The following is a 24915-nucleotide window of genomic DNA, read 5'->3' on the forward strand; positions in this document are numbered from 1 at the left end:
TCATTGCTTTTTCCTTTCACATCTTGAACCTCCATCTGAAGACCCTCACTTGCAGTACTCGCAAACAATTATATCGTTTTATTTTAATTTTTTTAAATTATTGCAATTCAATCACAACATTTTGATCGAAATAAGCCTCACCACTCGAGCAAAGCGGGCCGTAAACTAGCGAGACTGCGGCAATGCCTCGTAACTGCGTACTAGAAAAAAGTGGGGTTCAGAAATAACATTTTGATCGACCAATTATCTCGATTATCGGCGCCAATTATCGCGGTTGGCGATGTGAAGAGCATGGGGTGATGCAGAGGTTACAGAATTACATAAATTCTGTTACTGCTGACCGTACGAAATTGGTTTCTGCGCAACACGGCGAAGATTCAACAGCTTTGTCGAGTGACATATGGGTACGGTAGCATGGGATTTTCTAAGCCTGCCTTACGGTACGTTTGAGTAGATGCTTTGATTATTCAGTTCCACATTGAACCAAATGCATTAAAACGATGGACAGGTGCTCATGCTTAGAATCGAAGAAACATAACAATATCGCACTACAAGCCTTCAAAGACCTGTACGATATTATAGTAATAATATTTATTTAATGTATAAAGCAGCATAACTGTACGGTTGCAATGATGAAAATATTCAAACATTGGTTTGCAAAAAAACATCTAGATATTTTCAAACAATTTAACTCAAAGCATTCAAAATATTAATCGAAGACCGTTGCGCTCAGCTACGTCATCTTCATGCACTTTGCTACAGATTTTTTTACTAGACATCAAAGAATCCGCCATCGTAAGAACAAATCCTTTCGTAGCAAAATATTGTTTTTTCTCCTTCGGCACGTCGAACAATTTAGTCTTAAGCATAAAAGGGTTATTTCTTTAACGCCCCCCTTTTTATTCAACGTCAGGTCGGAACCTTCACAGCCCTGCCAGTTTCCTTGCGTGCCTTTTTGTCAAAACGATCCAACATAACAACAACAGCAACAAAAGACATTCATCCTCAAAGTATCTGACCCCCGTCAAAATCTCTTTTGTTTGTTGGCTCTATACGGCCTCCAAAACACGTGATTGTATTCTGGTGCGTTCCGCCCCAGAGTGTTGTTTTATTGTGCTTTTTGGTCAAACCGATGCTGTGAACGAGAACAAAATCTTGCCATAGGAATTTGGGATTCGGATTCGCATTTGGAAACGTTCGATTGCAAACCATTTCTCATCGTCGTGGGTCATCAATCAGCAGTAGCCGCGTGATGGTGTTGTTGCTCTGTGCCTAGCAGCAGCCCTTGAGCTGCCGCGTTCAATGCATCGCATACCATTCCTGAGCGAAACCGTTCGGCCCTTACCTTCACCTGTACGCCGGAGCCTCACGCTTCACACGACCACGCAAGGGGTGGAATGCAATGTATATAATTGTGTCGCGATGGTCCGATATTTTGCAGATGCGGCTGCTGCAGGAGGAAACGGCGGGGACAGGATCCGATGCTTCTCTTTATCCCAACAGCACAAAAGATCTCTCCCACAAAGAGGCAGTAGCAAGGAAACGGCCTTTACGTTGTGACTCAATGCGGTGCAAACTGCGGTGGCGGCAGCTCATGCCACCATTCGCGAATGTGCAACGAGGCATCGATTTCACATAAGAAGTCACAATGAGACAGCAGGTTGTTGATGTTCTGTTGTGATGCATAAGCTGCCCATACAATCCCCCAACAGTAGTCGGCTTGGTTGGTTGTTTCGTGATTGTTTTGTGTTGCTACTGTAGTGCTGCTGATCGGAGCGTTTGCGAATTTGAGTAGCTTTCAATCTTAACCTTCGCTTCGTCAAACTTCCCATGTTAATGCACTTACATTAACACGCCTACATTTACCAATTTTATGAATATTCGTTCCATAAAGGTGGCGCCGCGTGCATGACTTTTTTCTTTTCAAACAAATAAATAATCTCTTGCAAATAACCGGCAGCAGCAGCAGCAGTTTTGTCTCTAGCTAACAAGCACACATACCACACCGCAAAATGGCAAACACATCACGTGCAAACAACTACTTAGCGCTGGAAATGGCTGACCAAGTAGCGGGTGTGGCTTCCGGACCTACTCGCTCGGCCCAACGTACGGGTTGCATACGTACTGGATAGGAGCGTCCATCAGAATCGTAGATAAAGGAAACAACTGCCAAACTCGACGGAATCGTGCCAAACTTTCACGCCATCCGTCAGCATGTTTGAAAAATGATAATTTCTTATCAATTCGCAAACAGCGACTCCCCTTTCGATCATTCGCTGTTTTTTTTTACGCTCGTGTGATTCGTGAGCAATTGCAATCGTGAGTCTAACTGGGGGACATTTAATAATGATCCCATTTTTAAAGAGCTAAGGCAAAAGTCGATTACGAAATGGCGCCTATTTTGTCGGGTGTTATCAACTTACACACCTTCCAGCATTGAGGTGGAGTCAGTCCGTCCCTTCCAGCTCTCTACCCCGACCCACCACGAGTTTCCATCGCCCGATGAGTGCTCAATCAACATTACGCGTTTAATAGTATCATCCGCTTCTCTTCCCTCCACACGGAATCCACAATTATCACTGCCCAATTTGTAATCCGCGCGTCTCAGGGTTAACCCTCACAGCGGAAGCTATCACAGCCGCACCGCCGTATGTGCCGACGCTGTGTAACGCGGGTGCTCAATCAATGTAATTACCATATCATCCATAATCGCACCTCATTCTAAGCTGTATCGAAGCTCCAATGCGTTTCGGTTTTGCAAAGGAACCGACCGGCCTGCCCTGTTGAGCCTGCGTTCGTCCAGCAGTGAAGCAAGCGGACGACGCCGGCGGTGGCGGCCGGTGTTTCGCCTCGGCTAATCATCGCATTACTCGACAGGCTGCAGTTTTCTTGCCATAGATCTGGTCGAGCTATGCTGCAATCCACCGCAAGAAAGATCATGCTGCCTTCAACGACGATACTCGCGCTAGGTGGTGACGACTGTGAGCTAGCGAGCCTTGCTACAAAATCCCATTTCGCACGGTTGCCCTTGGGTTTACCGGCTCCGTGTGCAGTAACCTTCTTAAGATAGGCCGCTCGTTTCCTTTCGCCTCTGCTTGATCGCTCGTGAAACGGGTACGGAAAGCTGGCAGGGACTGAGGTTAAAAGTTGTTCAGAACTAATGGATTGCGGCGAGGCCCTAAGAGAGCTCCCTGATCGTGCGATGCACGTTTGACAGTAGCGCTTGTCAGACTCAGGGGTCAATTGTAACAAATAGTAGCAAATTGCTGCGGAATCGCTGGAAACAGGGAATTCCAAGTCTTCTTGATAAGCCTTGCTGCTTAATGTCTTCAGGGAATAGGGAACATTCCGCTACATTTTTCACTCGGATCTTTCATTCTCCGTATACAATCTATGTAGAGTGTTTATTTCTATTAATTTGATTTTTTTTGTCATTCCAGGTGAGTTTCAATGCGCATGTCTAAAACGGGAAAAGAAGTATTATGCAAGTATTGCAAAAATTTGATTTAAAATCATTATCAATTCGTAAGTTCAATATATTTTTTTTCTTGTTGAACAAACTGCAAAGACAAATTGTATTGCAGACAAAACTTTTTTTTATTGTGAAGGAACGGTCTAAAAAGGCCGTATTGCTATAGACAAAACTTTTCATGTGCACACATTGTTCCAGCAAATATATTTTTTTATTTTGATGATGTTGACAATAGTGAAAGGACTAAATCGTGTTTTTTTTTAAATCTTGGCTAAGAATAAATCATTTTTAGTATATGCGTCTAGCCTCATATTTTTGCGCATTCGCTAAAGATAAGCATGGAATTCCTTCACATTACAAATCACTACGTACCGTTCTCCTGGGGGATATGTCTGCACCGGGAGTGTAGGACAATACGACCTGACAGGTCTACTTCATTCCATCCATCAACTTTACCAGATTACCCACGTTGCTAGTCCAGACTCACTCGTTGGATGAACTGTAGCGGAATTCATCTTCTTGGGGGTCACGCGCGCCCATGCCGCCAACGATCAAGCGCACGCTAGCACGCGCGCTTGCCCACCGGGCAGCATCATTCTGGCATTCGTATTCGTTTGATGTCGCGAGTTAATTAACTTATAACCGTCAACCCCATGGTGATCTATACACCGAAAGCAACGGACGCATTAAAATTTGTTTGGTAAAACCTTACCGCTCAATACATAGGGCATTGCTCTCCATCCATCGGACCACGAGCAGCGTACATTGTATTTGCGCAGTTGTTGCGCTATTGATGATGATGATGATCAGCAGCAGCGCAATTGAGCTGAAAATTCGGGAGCCCGCTGGAGCTCAGTCGGGGGTGCGTGTGCCTACGCGCAACAATGGCGCAACCGTGTCGTACCAGCGGTAGCAGCGAGTAAAAGTCCGCAAAAGAAAAGCCACCGTCCTTTCACTCCGGGCGCAAGCCGGCCCCGATCGCAACGGGCGCGAATCGCACCACGGACAAACACAAATCGTACAATTAATCAAAACCATACTTAATTACACAGCCACAACCGGGAGTGGTAATCATCCCGGAAAGTACCGGCGGCAGTGCCCGAGCACGTTGGCCGGTCCCACCGGGAGCCGTTTGTTACGGCGTTGGCCGTGTTGGGCAACAACAACTAAGCTCATTTGCAGCTACTGAGCTAACGCGTCCCCTGGATTGCCTTCCGGTGGTGACGAACGAGTGTACGAACACCATGAGTGCAGGATTATGAACTTCTCTCCTGTGAAGCGGGAACCCATCGTCCATTGTCTGCAATGGCCCTGTGTACACCCGTGTGCCGGATTACCTTCAACCTCCGTTATGCTCGGCAAGAGCACTTCTCGATCAACATCGATCACCACACGTATGAGCTGCGCACAGGGCGCAGAGGGTGCCTTTGTTTGGGGCCAACGAAGTCATCCAAATCAAGCGTCGATTATCAATCATGCACCACACGGAACACACAGAGGGAAGAGGGTGTACATCCAGCGCACAGTCGAAGGCTAATGGTATACCAAAACGAACAGCACCAAAGCAATGACGCCCCCCGATTACTGTTTGTGCGGCTCTCTTGGTTGAGGAAGAAATTATCGTATTTAAACGTCAAATGATTAATTTGACCAAGGTGTTGACCACCAGGCAGGGCTCTCAATCAGTCAACAAACGTCTAGGATGGATGGTGCACGATCCAAACGCGCCGGCAAATGAGCGCATACCTTTCGCTATATCCCGTCTCGCTAACGCCGGGTCGTAACCGACTCGTAAGCATAATACACAAGGGCAGAAGCATCGGTCTCGCCACGTCCAAGCGCTTCCATGCAAACACTCCAACTACTCCGAACCTCTACTGCCCTCCCCAACTCACCGCAATCATCGTAGCCGGATTAGCGGGCTTTTATGACGACGCTAATTTGGCTGTAAGCTTTTATAATCCGCTCGTAAATCGTTCGCTCGCTTGGTGAGTTTCGCTCCTTTGCTCTGGGTCATTTGCGAGCGGATATTTCTCATCGCGTTTGAACCTGCCCGAAGAGTCCGAAAGGGGCCCAGCGTGTCCCACGGGGTCTCGGTGCCGTCGCCGCCGCCACCGGGGGTCATAGAGATTTAGCCATGAGCCCTGCCATACTCGCAGGACAGGTGTGGTGTTCTTGTGACCCCCGTGAGCTTTTGAGTCATCGAACACTGGATGAGCGTAATCCACGTCACAGACGCGCGCACAGGGAGTCATCAAATGTCGCAACCTGTGCTGCGGCCTTCTTGCAGCAGGGGCCTGTCGAAACGTTGGGCTCTTGCAGTCACTTGATTCGATCCGAAAGTTTATTTGGTTATTTTTTGCCAAGTGCAAGCTCTGCATGCCACGAAAGACCTTGCCACGGAGGTCTGGTGGCGATTTCGCCGTCCCAAACCACAATGTGTATCATCAATCAATCATCGAGCGCTCTCCATGAGGGTGTTATGTTGAAATAGTCTTCGCGTGAACGGTGGGGAGGCACAAGATCATCAGCCGCGAAAGGAGCGGAAATGGATTTTTTCGGTAAGAGTTTGAAGGGAGTCTTTTTTTTTAGAAGAAAAAAATCGATGCCTCATCAATCTTGCTCTTGGTTCGCATAGTGAAAGGATTTTGAGACTGCCAAATTTAATTTTGGTTATGGTCACATTTGTTGTCACATCTTCTTGAAGTCTTGAAATGACACCCCAGGGCCATGGTTAGATGAGCATTAAATAAACAGCTCTCAGCGGAGACATGAGAAGACAGCGCTGGATGCATGTTTTGGATCATAAGCCGCATTACCTGCAGAAGGTGTGACCGTGTGCCGTACTCTATCGCTGCACGTTGCCTTGCCTTTAAATGTACATATTCTTCTCCCCAAGCCACTGTGGTCCATATGAAGTAAGGATCACACTCTATCACAATGCAAACCGCTCTCCTTCCCCTCTGCCAACTGGAATGATTTGTTTTTTGTTACATCAATCTTCGTTGGCGGTAGTGCAAAAAGCGCAGCACCGGAATGGTCTTGTTTAAACATTGGCGATTTCTATTTGCCATTACTGATCGTTTATCTAAATATTTACCACCCACCCCATGGTGCGTGCGCGGTGCATCTCGGTTTTCCGGTAAGCTGGTCGGGCGCATTGCGGGTGCAGCCAGCAATTTACTTCACCACAAAACCCATTAGCACACAGAACTGCTTGAGTACGGCTGCAGAGTTGGCGTTGCAAATGGGTTTTTTTTTTGTGTGTGCGTTGTTTTGTTTTTCGTTCAATTTTTTGCATCCGTTCCGGAGTCTTTATTGTTTGTCTAAGTCGCTAAGTTCGCCTTGCCTTGCCTTTTGCTGAACAAAATTCTTCATTGGTGTAAATCAAAGGTGTAGATCACGGTCCCGACTGCAACGGCGTCTCGCATTGAGCAAATATGCACATGCACTTCGGAAGTCGTCGACGATGCGCGCTGCACACCCACCCATCGATAGATGCAGTTTTCCGATTCTGCGGCCAACCAGTGTGCACCACCACCACCACTGCCAAGGAAGCGTGTGCGCACGAAGCAAGCTAGCGGCTGCTAAACAAAACAATTCCATCTTTTCCCTCAGCCAGCCAATTATTAAAATACCATTCACCGAGTGGTGGTGTCGTTCGATGGCGTGCCCCTTTTTGTTGGCCCACCACGCGCGCGCGCGCCTGGTGTGTGTGTCGTGTGCAGCCGGGGCTAGAGATTGTGTGCCCCAGTGTGCATGGAGAGATCGGTGCATCTGCTGTCGTCTAATGGTAAACGACGGTGTTGTGCTGCACCTGATGAAATCGGTCCCATGGGGCCTTGTGCCTAGTGCCCGAGCATGGTTTAGAGCCGATTGCAAATTCCGAAGAGGAGTACTACTGAAGCCCTCGTTGGTTCCGTTTGGCGTTGTGTGTCTGTATGTTTTTTTTCCTCTCCCTTGCATGTTTATTTTACTTTCCTACCCGGTGTCGTTTTCTGCTCCGACAGGGCCCGTGTTACCACTGACCCGGCTGCAGAGGATCGTCGTTCAGCATTCAGTTGAAAGGGGAAAAATACGACCAACCCTTGATAGTGAATGGCCACGGTTTTGGTCTGGTAGGAGTGGGGACACTGACAAAACAATAATAAATTTGCATGCATTTTTGTGCACTCCCGTGTGTATCCCTGCACCCACAGTGCCATCATCTCAACGACTTTCAATTCCTCGGTTCCGGCACGGGATGATCAATCGCCTATCGGCTTTGCGAATGAATAGCATGTGGCTTGTAACACCTCGAAGCATTGCATACCATACAGTCATACGGATATTGAGGCTTTATTTGAGTTAAAATGCATTTTTGATGCAGAGCTGCCCATAAACCAGCCTATAAATGCGGCACTGTAAGATTTGTTGCAATCAACCCTGCAAACCTAATAACTTCAAAAAACAAAACTAATCAATTGGTGAATGTATTTTCTAAATAACTACCTACAATTAACATCTTATCTGCTTCTCTTTAATTCGCCATTAGCTTGGAACTGTTCGGCAAACGAATTGCAACAGTCGCGGGCGGGCGTTTTCCTTGCTAACGGAGCGTTAATTTATTGATGTATGAAACCTCACTACACCATCGTCCATGTGTGTGTCTGTTGGCAGTGAAACAAGAACCAAATCCAAAATCAGCAAAAACTGTCGCATTCATCGTCCACCGGCTAGCATTTCTTCTCAGGAAGGTCTTATACTGTCCTTTTTTTCACCGTTTGCTTTGCTCTATTTCACAAGAAAAAGTGTGTCTGTTGGCTATACTCCCAATGCTCCCGGCTGCTAAGATGATCCCTTTTCCGGCTCCACTTAGTTTGCAACTTGAGTTAAAAGAAAAGTCGCGAAACAGACTCCCTCGAATGGAGACGCCTTTTTTGCAGTTTCCTCCTTCGCCTTGCTGTGCAGTGTACGGTGGAATGCGTCGTTCGCCTGCCGAATGCCCGAGAGAAGAGGGAAGGGAAGATTAACGATCTTCCATTAGATTTATTGGCATTAATCGGTTCCGATAATGGTTAAATTTAGACAGATTCGCGAAGCAAACGATTCTCCCGATCCAGCCGTGTCGCGTTTGCGCATGAATCGGTGTAATTGTTACTTGTCCCGATGCCGATCATAGGAGGAAAGCCATTGCACACATACGCTCCAACACACACAAACACACAAACTGCATTTGTCTCTTCACTGCTACGTGTGTGTTGGCGGCGGCGGTGGCGATGGTGACGATTGAATTCCGAATTCCACAGCTCTTTCCCTATTTCCACAGCCGGCCCAACATGATCATCCAGCCTAAGTCAGGCTCTTTTTCCGTTTAACTCAGGGCGAAGAGTTTATTGACTTATTTGGAGGTGTTGAACATATTTAGCATTTGTGTTGTGCTATTTTCTATCCACCAGCTCCACAATCGCTCCCTCACACATACCTTGCAAGCTGCTGTGATGCGTCTTAAGGCCGGGCTACATTGATCGTACTCTTTGGTGTAATTTCAATTTTCACTAGCGCATCTGGCGGCGGCTGACCGAAGCATTTTGCCAAACAATTTGGAGCCGCTCCAGAAAATACGTTAATTTTCCATGTTTTTTACTTAAATCGGAAGAGAAAAGTTTTGTAAAACGTAGATACACATGTCTTGCACGCATTGCATCCATTTTTGCAATGGAAAACGATGGAAAAACCACTAAATTTTGGGATCCGGCAGGTCCATTCCCTCGATGACCAAAAAAAGCTTCCACCAGCCGCCGCCAGATGCGCCAGAAGAAAATCAAAATTACGCTTGCGAGTACGATCAATGTAGCCCGGCCTTTACGATCGCTTTTCATGCAAATAATTCTGCTCAGAGACGATCAGTCGCGACACCAACCTCTTGATGCTAGTAAATTTCTTAGTTTCTTGTGTCGGTCTGTCTTATATATGGTTCAATAGAGCAATGTCTTGTTTTCGTTTAATGGTTTGATTATATGTTTTGAGTTTATTTCCCTTTCGCATCAGAGGATCAGAACGATGATCTGCGATTATTATGACTTGTTTAACCTAGGTACTAGAACTAACTTGTTTAAGCTACTTGATATCTCAGAATTTCAACGGGTTAAGTTCATTCACACTATGACAAAAGTGTATGCTTAGTATCATCTGACTTTTTTTGAACCTTTTTTTGTTTTATTGTTTTATTTTGGCTTAAAATAGTAGAATTATATAAAATACTGGTACGATTTAATTAGTCGTGTCCGTACAATGCCACCCAGATGTCTGTTTCATATTAGAACTTCCCTAATAACCCATCCACAAGACTTATACAGACAGTCTCCCACAACTCCAATGTAAGAACGGTATCACCTCCATCAATCGGAACCCACACCAGCTGCGAATGTCTACGCAAGTGACATTCATCTTTTGAATGTACACATACAAGCACAAAAAACACGCAAAGATGCCGTCAAACCTAGGGAGACCGGCACATCGAACATCTCTCGGTGTTGGCATTGCAGCTCACGGATGCTACATGTGCAATGTACTCACCGATGATGGCCCCACGATGCCAGCAGAGGGTGGAGTATGCATTCTGGCTGTTTCTACAGACTGCAGCTCTTTTTGTGCTGATTTTTGTTTGCACTTTCCGCTTTCGGTTACAACCACTGGCAGAGGGACACAGACAGACACAGGCACAGAGGCAGACCAGAAGGCCGAGTGTATTGCGGGCTGTCTGGCTGGGCTGCCTGCAATATCTGTGCAGTTTTATAATAAAACATAATTTGTACCACCGCCAGTTGCACCTGTTTCAACTCGTTCAGCTCTCTGCTACATGCCCCTCGTTATCTGTCTTCTTCGTGATTTTGTGTTCTGTTTTGCTTTTGTTTTCAGAATCTGTCGCTGCTCGTCTTGGCAAGGTCCTTTGCATTCGTTCTCGCTCCCTTCGAGTTTTCTTGCGTTTCACGTTTGCTTTGTTTTATTTGCTGCAGCAGCCTGCACTGTTGTCATGTTTGGAATATTCGTAATGTATCTGCTTGCAACGCCCGCAGTGTGTTTCATTCGCATATTAGTTACACGGTTCTCTCATGGCTCATGTAGACAATCAGTGACAGGCTGTTTGCGTGTTATGTGTCCCAAGATCTTGGTGCTGAAACAATTTCCAGTTGGCATTTTCCAGGTTTTCAATTGAAATGATATGATGGAATTAGCAAATTTATTTGAAAGACTTACAATGTTTATAAAAAAAGGCATGTTCCTCGCACATCTTAGCTAAGGAAACCACAGGGAATATCAACCAGTTTGTGCCGTGACTCTCTTTGAGTTGCACACTTCATTTGCCAAGGAAATAGGGATGCTGCCTCGTGGCCAATAATAGCAGTGTGCGATTGCAAACACAAAAGACCAGCAATGGGTGACCGTCTCGGGTAAAATGAGCTGCATCATTCCATGGCACTCTACCGGGTACGTTCTGTTGAAACGGAACCGCTTGCGCTTCGACAAATTTCGGCGCACCAACAGGTTCACTGACTTGTGATACCAAATTCCACCGACGCAGTCCGTACGACAAAAGACAAAGCGGTGCGATTTTCTGCGCCGGAATTTCTGCGCAACCTGTCCGCCGCCCGATCTTGTCTCTAAATTGTCTTCCCCCTCCCTGCCCTAATGGGCAGCGATTGGATCGGGACGAACAACGAGGCATCGTTGGCCAGGGCTGATCATCATGTGCTGCGTGAATCATCGTGACTCATCGTCTGCTGACATTCGATCCTCTCCCATACATCATGCCCCGCCCTTTGCCCAGATAGTCTGCTCCGGTTGTGGGAGATGATCCGCCACGGTAGGCGAAAGATCCTGTGGGAAACATGTGAGAAATTGGTTTGCCAGAATTAATCTGCGTCACTCCGGTCGCTGAGAGACGACGACGACAACGACGACGACGATGCAGACGATGATGATTACCTAGACAGAACAGCTACGAAAGCTACTCCCGCATACGTCCCCCACACTGCACTCAACCATGTAGCGCATCTGCGTAGTGCGCAGATACTTCTACGGTGTATGTTTCGGCTTGTCGTGGATGCCCGAGAATGCGCGGGACCGGTCCCCACCCTCAACCGTTTGGCACGGTGACGAGGACGCAAATTGAATCTAGCGTGCATACTAATTGCACTTGCCACATGAATAATCTCATCTCGTCATTAATTAATTTCGAACACGCAGAACGCTACACCAGACTGTGCCCTAACCACCACCCAACCTTTCCCGCGCGCATGATGTTTACCCATTCCTGCCCGTTTTGCTGAATCGATGCAGCGAGGTGACCTGACCTGATGGTTCGCCTCGCCTGCACACGCTTGGCTGTGGTCGCTATTTTGCGCTACTCAACACTGTAATGGAACATTTCCTCCTGTCTCGGGGATTAGCAGATAAGACTTTTGCCATCCGGTTGGGCCCGGTTGGGCTCTCGCGGGCGGGAGATGCGGCCACGAAGTCCGGCAGGGAAACTGCTTGAACGTCTTGATGATCAATTAAGCCCCCCAAGCTGCGATGTTGAAGGAAATTAAGTCTTTTGACATTTGAAACATCCTAGACTGATTGAAACAAACGCTGAAAAACGAAACCTGCACCCAATACGCCCTCGTGGTCCATGTAAAAGGTAGTTAATACTTGTCCAACGCGCCTCGCCGGCTCGTCTTCGCTGCCAACAGCAGCGTGCATCGTCTATCACACGGGCCAGTTCAACGACTACCACGTTTCGTTGCGCTCGAAAGGATGCGCACCAGCAGTGCGGGGTAACGTGCGGGCCAACTAAACTGCCTATCTCGGCCTGCGGACAGATGTTAGCTTGTTAGAATTTGACTGACACTTCGATGGCGCTAACGAACGATGCCCGAACAACGCGTACAATCAGCTGCAGTGCTAGACCCGTCCTAGTGTGCGGAAGCGCAAGAGCAGTAATGAGTGGCATAGTTATCGTAATGGTTAGTTATTGTGTTGAGATGCAACAATGCACCAATACTAATGCTTACCCTTTATTTATTTGGTAAGGACTTACTTGAAAAAAAAAATAGTAAATTTAGTTTATCTTGTATGTAGTGTAAGGCCAAACTGATCGAGTTAGTGTTGATGTTAAGGTTTTTCCAGTTCGAGTTTCGAGAAAAATTAGATTGAATCTTATATAATATAAGCAACCCATTTTGCTCCCACACCTGTCATCACATCGTACCAGCGTTTGGCCTTCCTTTCCAACCACAGCAACGCCCCCTTGCTCCACTTCTGTCGCTCCGCCCTGTTTTCCGATTTCTCATTTCGCATCCAGCCACATACACTTATTACACCGAAATTCCCTTCCCATTCCGCAATGATACAATGATTTTAAAGTTGAGTCGCTCGGCATTTTGGCATTGTGCAGCACCCAACCACTGGCCCTAAGGTCAGCAAGTGCATAACGTTGCTCGACTTTTAACGCCATGAAACGACCGAGAAACAAATGGTAGCACCGAAACAAAAACGAAAAACGACAAAAAAAAATCAACCAAACACTTCTCACAAAGCAAGACATGGATTGAGCAACCAAAAAAAAAACATAGCAAAACAAAACAAAAGTGCCCACGATGTAAAGCCCAGGCAAATGGAGAGGACAATAAACCAGCCACATATGCATGTACGTGTGTACCACGGTGGCGTGCGCGGGCAAAGGGATGACAAGAAGCAAATATTTTTATTTATTGTTTTATGTTTTATGCTTTTATCTTTCGGTGCTGCTGCCACTGCGACGGTCACGGCGCCCTTTCGAAAGACGACGACCATCCCCCCGCATGTCGTGGCGGTGGTAGTCCTGGTTGGCGGAGGGGCGGAGAGCGGGGCCTCTCGCACACAGGAGCTACATCCTTTTGCACTTGCTCGTGGCATCATACCGTGGTTGCCCCACACGGTACATCATTTAAGGGCCAGCCACTGTATTTTTTTTTTGTTTTCCTTGCTTTGTTCCTTCCATTGTACTCCTCCAGCTCCAGCGCGAAAGGAGCGCGTGTGTGAGTGTGCTGAAAATTATCTCCCTTCCTGCTTCGTGCGATCTCCTCCGTAAGCAAACTCATCTTCTCTTATTGATATCATATTGTCTGCATTGCGCTGCTGCAATTTTCGCGTCCGTTGCTTGGCCGATGGTGCCAGCTCACACTCACCAAAACGAAAGCAGTACGGATTCCGCGATTGTGGTGTTATTTTCACATTACATTCACCCGGATTGGAAGAGCGGTGTAAGCGGGCTATGATGAGGGATTCGGTTGCACCCCGCCAACTGTGGGTACTACCTTTTATATATCCTTGAAATATGTATACGCTATCGAACACAGGCAATTGGTTACGTCGAAAACGGGGCTCGGATTGCCACTTGTATTTGCGCCCGTTGTTAAGTAATAAAGAATAAAACCCAATCGAGAGTACGTGGTTGAACACCGCGCGCGCGAGAGAGAGAGAGAGAGAGAGGGTGAAAAGAGAATTGTCAACTAAAATATCGTGTCCCCATCTGGAAGGGTGTGGACGACGAGTAAACGTGATTTTATGTCAACGATCGCAGTCATTGCGGCATCTCACAAACCTCTGCATATCAACATATGCTCGCAGCCACCCAGCGACGGGACGATGAAGGAGAATTTATTTTCAATAAATTTTACGATTACGTTGCACATTTTATATCGATAACGAATCAATCGATGAATAATTTACACTCTCGTATTTGATTTTTATTACTGCATGAAGGTGCTACTTCTTATGGAACTGCGTTTTAAGACAAAACTTTTCCGTCTCCGGGGTTTTTTTTTGCTTTTGTCATTTTTTGTGTTTACTGCAAAACGAAACCATCAAGCTATAACTTGCTTTGATGATCCTCTGAGATTCAGTTTTTTTTTATTATTGCAGAATGAAGTTTGGCTTTCGAGGATGGTATTTGATTTATTGGGCTAACAGCTTTTACTGTGTTGGGTGATAACTAACGAGGACACGAACACAAACCATTCTACTTTATGCAGTTAATGCAGTTCAACACCTATTTAAGCCTTTTTTTATAAACACCTCCTTGCGTACCACATTTATCAAAACAAATCAAATCCTGGCGTTTATTAATTAAAACTGCTATCAGTTGAATCATGCTGCACCGGCGAATTAACTCTTGCCAGATCTAAAGTAAGCGCCAAACTCCGTTTGGCCCCCATCACGCTTCTGTTCGCTAGAATGGAAAATCGCTTGTACGCAGCCCGAGCGTGCAAAATGGTCAGATATAAATCATACCCAGCCGACTGGCCAAGACTGACAGGCTTTGTGACAGGCGTGCTCTTAAAGTGTCGGTCGAGAAAGTTTGCGACAACCCACGAGAAACTTGGTGCCAAACGGTTGTCCACGCCTCGGGGCCGGAATGGGCAGTGGACGGAGATGGGGAAAATCTCTACTGCCTGCTGGTGCTATAATCTGTTTCCCCTTCTCCGCCCAAAACCGTTTGCCATTTCGCACGACTGATTATCTGGCCGTTGGATCCAACGCAGCAATCGGGCCGGAGTGTGTTCCTTTGCCAAAAACTAGCCTAGCGAAAGCGAAAGCAATAAAATTAAAAATATATCGTCCTTAACATTCAACTTTGCCTGTCAACAGCATTACCCTTCTTGGCCGTACGCTCCAACCCTTGAGCTCCCACTGCTGGGTTCAAGTTTTTTGGAAGCTATTTTGTCCGAACTCATTTGCTCCACGGCTCAGATCCTTCCCTCCGTCTCCTTATCCATCAACCAATTTCATTAAATGGAGGCGCATGGTCACCCACGGCTGGTCCCGATTCGGATGATGAAGATGGCGAGTGTATTTATTTATTCCAGGGTCAGAAGAAGAAAACACACCACATAAAGTGTGCCACGCTTCCAAACAATAAAAGCGAGTTCAGTTAATTTCGGTCTGCTCAAGTTTTGACGCTTAATAATGCAACAAAAAAATGCTGGGCGTATTAGAATACATAAATTGTTTCACTAAAGAGTTGTCATTATCTTTCGACCCACTCATGTTCAGCGTATCTATGTAAAACACAGTATCAGGAGAAAAAGTGTAACACGAAACTTGAAAACTGTGGCCCAGCGGTGCTAAGCAGCAAAAAAAAGAGTCGATAGCATCACTTATAACCAAACGACAGAAATGAGAACTAAATCTTGCTGCCCATCATCCGCTTTAGGCTTACGACCAGTGCCGAGACACTCTCCGGTACAGTATAAATCAAAATGCAAATGGTCCCCCGGGAATGATAAATTGAGACGACTCTGTTACACCCTACTGAATGTCCACCAACTTTGGCATTTCGGCACGAAAGTATTACAGCAGCTGAACCCGGTTGCTCATCTGACACAACCGCAACGAACTCAACACTCGCTCTCGCTCGCTCTCGCTTTTTGTACATAGTTAAACATTTTCGATACTAAATATTGTTCATGTTTTATAACATTTTACTTCTGTGAGCTGCTATTTTTTTTGGGGCCGTATTTTTAAAGATCAACTCGATTTAGTTTCCAAACAAGAAATTGACCACTGTTCTTGCTCCTTTTCTGCTCCCAGCATCACGGGCAGCATTAAGCTTCGGAATCTATGCTTTAAGCAGTATCGCCAACTTTATCTGTTCGCCCTTTGTTGCCGCAATTGACCACGCTCTGACGCCGTCGTTCGGGTTGAACGATTTTCCAGTTTCTACTCTTTTTTTCTCTCCATGCTTTTACTATTGTTTGCACACCACCACCTTACGGTCATGGGTTTTCGCGATCTAGACAAAACCTTTTTATCATGCTTGTACTATGTGTTCTTTTGCATCGACGCCACGCTCTAACGCACACCAACATTTGGTTTGTTTTTATTTATTACTTTTTTTTCCTATTGCTGCTGACACATATACTTCCTTTCCTGGGGAACGCCTCCGGGTTTGTTTGCACTTTTGTTTTGTTTACTCTTTTCCTGTTTAGCGTTTTTCTTTACAACGAGATTTCTTATACTGTCATTTGGCATCGTGTCAAATGCAAATGTGAACAAATTTCTTGGCAAACCATTCAATTTTTGCATAGTGGAGACAGTTGTGTAAGCAAGGTATGATAGTTGTATTATTTAAATTCGTTTTATAAAATCAATACAATTTTTGTATAAGTAAAAACTGTCCATTTATTGCTATCTTCCATCATGCCATATAGATTTATACAACCCTGTTAATTTAAACCAATATTCATGTGATATTATCCAAATTTGCGCACTAGGCTTGCACTTTTCAACGGTAGAACATCGCAACCATAAATCTAAAACGAATTTATCTAAATCAAGTACTGCATTGACAAACATTCACGTCCTACAGCAGCTAATCCTTGGCTGCATGATCCAGCCTTAACAGTCTCTCCTGCACCTTCATCGAGTCCTTTTTGTGCCAATCGCTCAAAATCACAACCCACTGCAGTCATTATTCATCCCGAGCCAATCGCCGGGAGACACACAATAAAGATCGTTGCACGTGTGCATCGTTGCCATCATCAGGTCAGCATACGATGATGGTTGAGCTCATCCAGTGCTTCTGTTGTGATTGCAAAAAGGAAAAAAAAAACATCAGCATACATCATCGTCACCAACGAAGGAGGATGGAACTGCAAAGCAAGGGGAGAGAAAATTACAATCGCCACTACACCGAAGCAGAATGATCCCCAGAAATCAAGGGGCCATTTGTTCAGGCAAGTGAATGTCAGACGGTTACGGCGCTGAGAGTTCGATCAAGAGTCAGTAAAGTGATTTGCTGTCGAACCGAGCCATGTGAAGCCTCCGAAAATGAGATGCTTCTGGTTGATCGAGACCATACACGCTCTGCACCCTTCTATTCTGCTGGGCTAGTCTTTCTTTCTCTTCGGCCAGCTCACTGTGCCCGAACCGTCACCCTCTTTTTGCAAACACCGTCGCATCGTTTATCAAAAAGCATTATGATACCTCACCGTCGGCTCTGGCGAAGATGAGGTGGGAGTGGCAAAAGGAGCAAACCCTGTGTCGTTGTTGCGATCCTTGCCATGGCTGCCGGGCACTGCGGCCGCGATGCGTGTATGAACGTGTAATTATCTCTAGCGGTTCCGATGATTCCCCGTCCCAGCATACCATCCATTGCCCAAGGGTCGACTGCGGTACATCAACCTGTCGTTCGCGGACCAGCCTGACGGTCATTGCAGCGACGCGAAAGCCGTTCGTTGCCGCCAAGCGAGACAATGCGTTCGAAGTGGTTTTGCCCACTTTATCAACGCCAGCATCGACAGCTACGAATTTGTATGCTTTTCTCCCTACTCCTACTCCGTTGCGTGCTTATTATTATTATTTTTGGAGACCTTGCCGGCATCCCAACGCAGTATCGTTTGGTCGGAGGGTAGAAGAACGCCAATGTCCTACACAAAAAACAGACACATACTCACGCCGTACCTTTTCATGCTTTCATGAGAAGCGGTTATCTGCCTCCCACACCACCCAAACAAGAAAGAAAGCATAAAAATGGGGATAGCCAGGAGTAGCGAAATGAAGATGAAACAAGCCACCGAACAAGCGGAAGAAAATGATGGAGCCTTACGGCAATCGGCATCAATTTTCTCCGTCTCTGTCTTGGAACAAGTGCTCCATGTTTGATCGTTGCTTTCACACCAACAGCTGTCGTCGAAGTGTTCCGTGTTGCATGCTCAACCGCTTTGTTTTCATCTTATCGGTCAATACACTCTCTTTTGTTGGTAGGTTTCACACATGGCTATGTGTGTACACAGTACTACAGGTGAAAGGTACTCGAATGAATCCGTCTAAGAACTATACCAAAGTCATTATTATCACAGAGAAAAGAAGAATACGATCACGTTTTCCAAATATATATGATCGACCATAATTATGAAACCTTGCCACTTACACACACACACATATATACGCTCACGTGGTACAATAACTCGATTTGAATGTATGAATATATCATGCATGCTCAAGATCGCAGACGATATCATCCGCGCTTACCACCATTTGCGAGAGCCTATAAAGGATGGCGCCTAAATTATGGTTATGTGCCAACCACGACGTTAAAGACGCGGTTCTATTGGCTCTTCACCCTCTACAACGGTAATGGTGGAGCTTGAGCTGCAGCCATGGCCACCTGAAAGCCACGGAGTCAAGTGTAATCGTGAAGTACAAACACATTACCATGATAAAGCCTCTTATGATAATATTTAACCATTAAATGTTTCCCAAAAGCGTTTCATACTTTGGGGAACAAATCAAGGAGATGCAAACATATTGCTCTATCGTGGCGTCGAAGTGATGAAGCAGAATCTTTAAAAAAAAGATTCTATTGAAGTCTGGACGAGTGAGAATAAGTTTTTTGTGTCTATTAACGAAGCAGAATCGTGTTGTCTAGCTTGTTTGGTATGGATGGGAAACAATTTGCTAGTGTGGGAGTAAAATACCTCTTGCAATTTGGAATGGAAACGTAAGTACAAATTATTTGCGGAAGCAGAATGAAGAGGGTAGGCGAGCGTTTAAGAGGAAACATTAAAGTACCATTGAGTCGAATGCATACCGAACTTACGTTGTTGTGTGTCTGCATGTTTGGTGGACCTTTTTGACTTCCTCACCAATGTTTATGTTTCCATGCTTGTAGGTGTAAAATTTATGAAAAATGACTTTGCATTAAGCTGGCTTTGTAGAATGTATTTATGTTTGTACGTCTAGATATGTGTATTTAATCTAACGCTTAAGTGGTGATCGATTTTCGCTCGGTATTTGTGTGAACTGTGATAATCTTCCTTCTGACGACATATTTCAAAAATCATTTCAAGCGATGTCAATGTCTGGAGCTGATTTACAACAAAATGCGATTACCAATGCCACATACGTAGATAATTCGTCTACTGATTCCGATGCTTAGTGCAACCACCTCACGATCAGAGAAAAGTCATACTTTTCTCACTTAATTAACCGGATTCCTTTCCCTCCCGTCCAATCATCGGCGTTTATCACGATTTCTTTTATCGTGAACCGTTCCTCCTACATCATCGTGTTTCTTCCCGAACCACCATTACAACGCGGTACCAGTTTCTCCAACAGTCTCGAGTCTGATTGACGACCACACTGGCTGCCTTGCTTCTTATCCAGCAACTGAGACAAAAACCTGTATCTGCCACCTGCCGGGATGCCGGGAACTAGAATAACTTAATTATTTAAATTCCCACAATTAAAATATTGGCCTAATTCTCTAATTTACCACCCCGACGTGAGTTCGATAGACAATAAAAGTCGCATCGAAACTGTTCGAAAGCTAGAAACGCTTCCACCACTACCATCACCAGACGGACAGGCGGCATCGTTTGTGCTAGGTGTTTGGTAATGGTGCGTTTTGTTAGGCGCTCTTTCAATCACTGGAGAGTTCCCAGCTTTTGATTATTTTTTTTGCTTTTCTTTTCGTAACAAAATCAAAATTATTTCTTTCCCCAAACTGCCCCGATCGGTTGACTGATCATCCAGGCTTAGGAATAACTTTTTATGGGCCCTTAATTTGTCCTGCTTTTCCAATATGTGCGCCACGAGCCGGCAGAAGAAGACGAAACAATCAACCTAATGAGAATGTTCGATCTAATCGGCCGATAATGATGATCGCTCAGCGACCATTTATCGATGGCTTCCTCCACGCAGTCGCACCTTTCCAACGTTACTAACTAATTCCTACCTACCTTTTCTCTTTCGTTGCAGATCGATGCCCTTGGTAGTTTCTTGATCCACCGGCACTATCACAGAACGACAGACCTAATGACTATGGCGGATGGCGGTTATGACCCAATGGGGCACATCCAAACGGGTCGTCCACACGCGTACTACCTGTACCAGGCGGCAGCGGCTGCTCTGGAACAGCAGCATCAACAGCACCAGCAGCAGCAGCAGCAACAGCAGCAGCAGCAGCATCAACAGCAGCAGCTGCAGGACCAATCCGGCGATGAGCAGGTTGCTTCACGGTCCCGTCCAGCTTCAAACGATGGCCACGAGAACAACAACAACCTGCCCGCAGCAGCTAACAACAATCTGTTCCGCTCGGAGCAGAAGAAGCACAAGCGGAAACGACTGTCGGCCGTGCTGGACAAGCTACACAACGGTAGCGGTACGGTGGTGAACCACAACAACAACAACGTCGGAGAGGCGCAAAACTTCAAGGTCAAGTGTACCGATTCGCGCTCGAGCGCGGAAGATTCGGCCGAAGACGTGTTCCCATACTCTGCAAGCCCTCGAATCAGCATCAGCCCACTGCGATTGAGCGAAGTGGACGAGAACAACCCGCTGCAGCAGCGGGCCACTCACCAGCAGCATGCACTACCTCAGGATCAACAACTGCCATCGCCCTCGCAGCTTCCCCGTCAAACCAAGCTGGATGCTTCCCCGCAGCAACCGGCGTTGCCACTGCAGCCGTCACAGATCAAGCAGGAGGATCAGCAGTACCTGTACAAGCAGCTTCAGTACTTCAACCCGCTCGCCCTGTTCAACTATCTCCCGGAACCGACCAAGCTGCTCTACCAAGAGTTTGCGCGTCAGCGTAGCCATTCCGACTCCGATCTGCAGCTTCAGCAGCTCCAGCAGCAGCAACAACAGCAGCAGCAGCAGCAGCAGCAACAACAGCAGCAGCAACAAACTCAGCTGAATCCACCCAAGAAAAAGAAGTCGAGCCATTCGGGGCGAGCATCGCAACGTCCACCGACGTCCAGCAGTCGAAGCAGCAACGCCAGCAGTAGCAGTGGCCAGCAGGATCCGCAGGAGCAGCCACTGGATTTGTCCATGAAGTCGCCCTCGCTGCTAGACTCGCCTAGTCTACTCGTCACCACTGTGATCAAGGAGGAGCCGCAGTTGGCCGACAGCCCACCGCCAGACTCTCCTCTGCCGCCCGTTTCGATCGGACAGAAGCTGCTCCTGAAGCGGGAAGACATGCCGGACATCCGCCGGTCGCCCGCTTTCGAGCATCTCAACGGCCATGGCCCGCCCGGCTTCAATCTGAACGTTTCGCCCGTGGTGGAAGAAATGCCGCCCGGATCGGACGTTGCCTACATGTGCCCGGTGTGCGGTCAGCTGTTCTCGCTACAGGACCGGCTCGCGAAACACATGGCCTCCCGGCACAAGAGCCGCACCGGGGCAACCGACATCACCAAATCCTACATGTGCGAGGTGTGCCAACGATCGTTCGCCCGATCCGACATGCTGACGCGCCACATGCGTCTGCACACGGGTGTCAAGCCGTACTCGTGCAAAGTGTGTGGCCAAATCTTCTCCCGCTCGGACCATCTCTCCACCCATCAGCGGACGCACACCGGCGAGAAGCCCTACAAGTGTCCACAGTGTCCGTACGCGGCGTGCCGCCGGGACATGATCACGCGTCATATGCGCACGCACACGCGCTACGAATCGCAGCGAGGCGGCGGTAGTGGAGGAGGCTCCAGCGGAGGCAGCACCAGCCCGTCGATGGACCAGAAGCCGATACTGTTGCCGATGGTGGGCATGAGCACGGGCCGTACCATCAAGAAGGAGTCCGGCTTTGGAGGTGTCGGTGGTGGGTTCGTCCTTGAGGCAAAGACTGAATCGTAAAGATGCACGCGACACATCCAGGCTCGCGCGCTTCGATTGACTATGGTCGTGTAGTTCCAGCGGTGTAGACGCTAGTTCCTCGCTAGACATGTGTATGTGTGTGAATTATGGTTTCATAATATCTTTCCCTTAGTGTGTATGTATCGTTGCCGATGGCAGGTATGGCCTCACTAGAGTTGGCAGCAAAGCGTTTTTACAAAATGTTAGACTCTCAATGGTTGTGACTGATAGTCCCCAAAGCCAGGAAAAGGTAGCTCAGCAGGTGATGGCTTTGTTATATGTTTAGTTCGTTGTATCGCCTTATCAGGCTCATCATTCCCCCTTTACAAAACGATCATTCTAGAGATTTCAACAACACATCGTTTCATTATGATTTCATGCTCAGTTGGGGATATCATTCCTTGAAAGCGTTGCAAACGAAAGGTAGTTAAAGAGTGTCTATATGCTAGATCAACCCGGGCACACATCCCGTCTCTATGTCTTTTGGATATTTCGGTTCGTTAGATAGAGTTCAAGCAAACGAGGTTACACATTATCTTCACAAAAATACTCCCAAAAAGCTATCGGTAGTACTGTAGCAAAGCAGGAAGAGTAATAGGTTGCACCGTTTGTGAGCAAAGAAATGAAGAGAAAGTACGCCTTAAAAATAAGCATGACAACCCGTGTGCCTTATTCGATATGGGAACTACACAGCAACCTGCAAACCTGTAGCCGAGTGGAATACGTAGCTCCAACACTCCAGACAAGTAGTCCATTTAGAACAGAATAGAACAGAAGCTCAGTACAGTAGTGTTGAACGGAAAAAGAATATCTCTCTACACCGATTGTTATGAAGCGAAGTAAGTAACGATCTTGTAAGTGTTGCTACCAACAACGGAAAGAGCATTAGCTCATGTAACACGTAGCATGCATTGCACGTAGGTACAAAACTTACACCGCCCTGATGGAAATGGGACCATTCCTAACCCAAAACACATAGTGCACAAAGCAAAGCTAGAAACTATAGAACCGCATCGTGGTCATTCAGTAACGCGCTAACAGCAGTAGCAAACAAAAAACCCCCAACGACTCCTCGCCCATCAACCGATTCCTCTTGCAACTCTTCGGGACTTTTTTTTCGGAATCATTACCGTGTCGCGCCCTCTACTGCAGGAATGGTTCAGTTGGGCTTCAAAACTACCGCATGATCTTAATTTAAATTTTCAATCATGCAAATTGAATATTAAACCCTCTTCCAGCAGTACCACCCCGTCTGTCACGTCCTGTTCCTTACGCCTTATCTGGTCCCGCTTGTGCAATTTCTTAAGCACATTTTCTTGAACCAAGCACTGCAATATGGGTTTCCGCTTTTCGTCCGTCTCTTTTTTTTTTTGTTTTTTAAACGCCGGCAACCTTCGTGCCTGCGCCGGGTTGCAATTTTCATTTTCCACCCGCAAAACAATACGCGGAAGGAAAACATTCTCCACTCCCTATTGCCGTGTCAAGCCCTCCCATCTGGCCTGCAACTGTCGACGGTAATGGACATAATTAGTGCCGGAGTTTCATCAGGGCGAGCTGAAAGTTGCCGCCCTCACTGCAGACGAAAGCATAGTTGTAGGAAGTAGGCCCACGCGAACACGACAAAGCGAAGCTCCTTGCGGGTTGGCGGCCGGTCGATATGAAACTAACAAGTAATCGTGTATGCTAATGGGGGGGGCGCATTTAAATGTAGGTGGATCATGCAACGGGATCATGGAACAGTGCTGAACGCTATTTGTTGCAGCATCGAAGCATCAGCTATGCTTAATTTTTTTTTTTTGCTGGAATCTGATCCCCGATTTGATGCATGCGTAATGCTCTCCTATCATCATACTTAGCTTTTCGACTCTCAGCCCCCGGCCAGGTTCCATAAGAACGACGCCGACAGGAACGGTGACAAACCACCATGGCCACACAGCATAACCAGTGCCAGTCTAAGGTCAACCACGGACAGTAAGTGCATACATGTGTGTGTGTGTTTGTGTGTGTGTGAGAGAGAAAAAGATATAGCGCACCCAACAGCTAACAGCCGCAATCTGCATTGCACCACCCAACCCGGTTGCAGTATAAATTTGGCCCGCACGGCACTGAGACCTGATCGTGTGGCGGAGGTTGGTGTAAGGGCTTTGTGAAACAATTTCATTTTTACTCCCTGTCACACCCCCTCCCCCCCCCCCCTGCCTTACCTCACGAGCGTGTGTGTGCGCGCTAAATAATGGTCCTTTGCCGCCGGGACCACTCCCCCAGCATATTGAAAAGCACACGAAAGGACGCTAGAGCAAAAGCCGGCATGCGATGCGAACCTTGGCGCAAGTACGCTGTAAAGTGGATACAGCCAAGGGACGAACCCGTATGAACTATCCCTTTACTGTAGTTTCGCCCGCCCTGATCTGTGCTCCTCTTGCAGATTCCACCCCGATTGAGGGTGGACAGTTAGGGCAGCAGAGCATTACGGTATGAGAAAAAAAACTCCCTGTAAAGGACACTCATACGTACAACGCCTGCCTGGCAGGGAACTTCGAACCAGCAAGCGAGCAAGAAGTTTTTCTCACTCCCAACTCGCTCCTGAATGAAACAAAACACCCTTTTGCTTCACAAAGCAGCAGCCCCCTCCGCTTCCGTAACGCTTCGTTACTTGCTGTTGCAAAAAATCGAGTGAATTATGACTTTCCAGGCAAAAAGCTCACACCGGGAAGCGAGAGATATGACTGGAGCCAGGAGGTGGTTCCGGGCGGGTGTTCCCTACGTACAAGAAGCAGAGCGTTCAGGGAAAGTGCATTATGATG

General features: G+C 46.9%; 2 protein-coding genes across 2 annotated transcripts in view; both read left to right on the plus strand.

Moving 5' to 3' along the window:
* The window catches only part of LOC120956472 (zinc finger protein 263), a 69358-nt gene extending 45058 nt beyond the window's left edge, over window positions 1-24300 (plus strand). The window contains exon 2 of the mRNA XM_040377953.2: window positions 20240-24300. Within this exon, the coding sequence (XP_040233887.2) occupies window positions 20240-22111 (1872 nt within the window). The 3' untranslated portion in view covers window positions 22112-24300. The remainder of the gene's footprint in view (window positions 1-20239) is intronic.
* Window positions 1-24915, plus strand: part of LOC120958548 (60S ribosomal protein L37a) — a 342039-nt gene that overhangs the window by 99419 nt on the left and 217705 nt on the right. The gene's annotated exons all lie outside the window — the stretch shown is intronic.

This window comes from Anopheles coluzzii, chromosome 3, assembly GCF_943734685.1.
Source record: "Anopheles coluzzii chromosome 3, AcolN3, whole genome shotgun sequence".
In the NCBI taxonomy this organism is placed as follows: Eukaryota; Metazoa; Arthropoda; class Insecta; order Diptera; family Culicidae; genus Anopheles; species Anopheles coluzzii.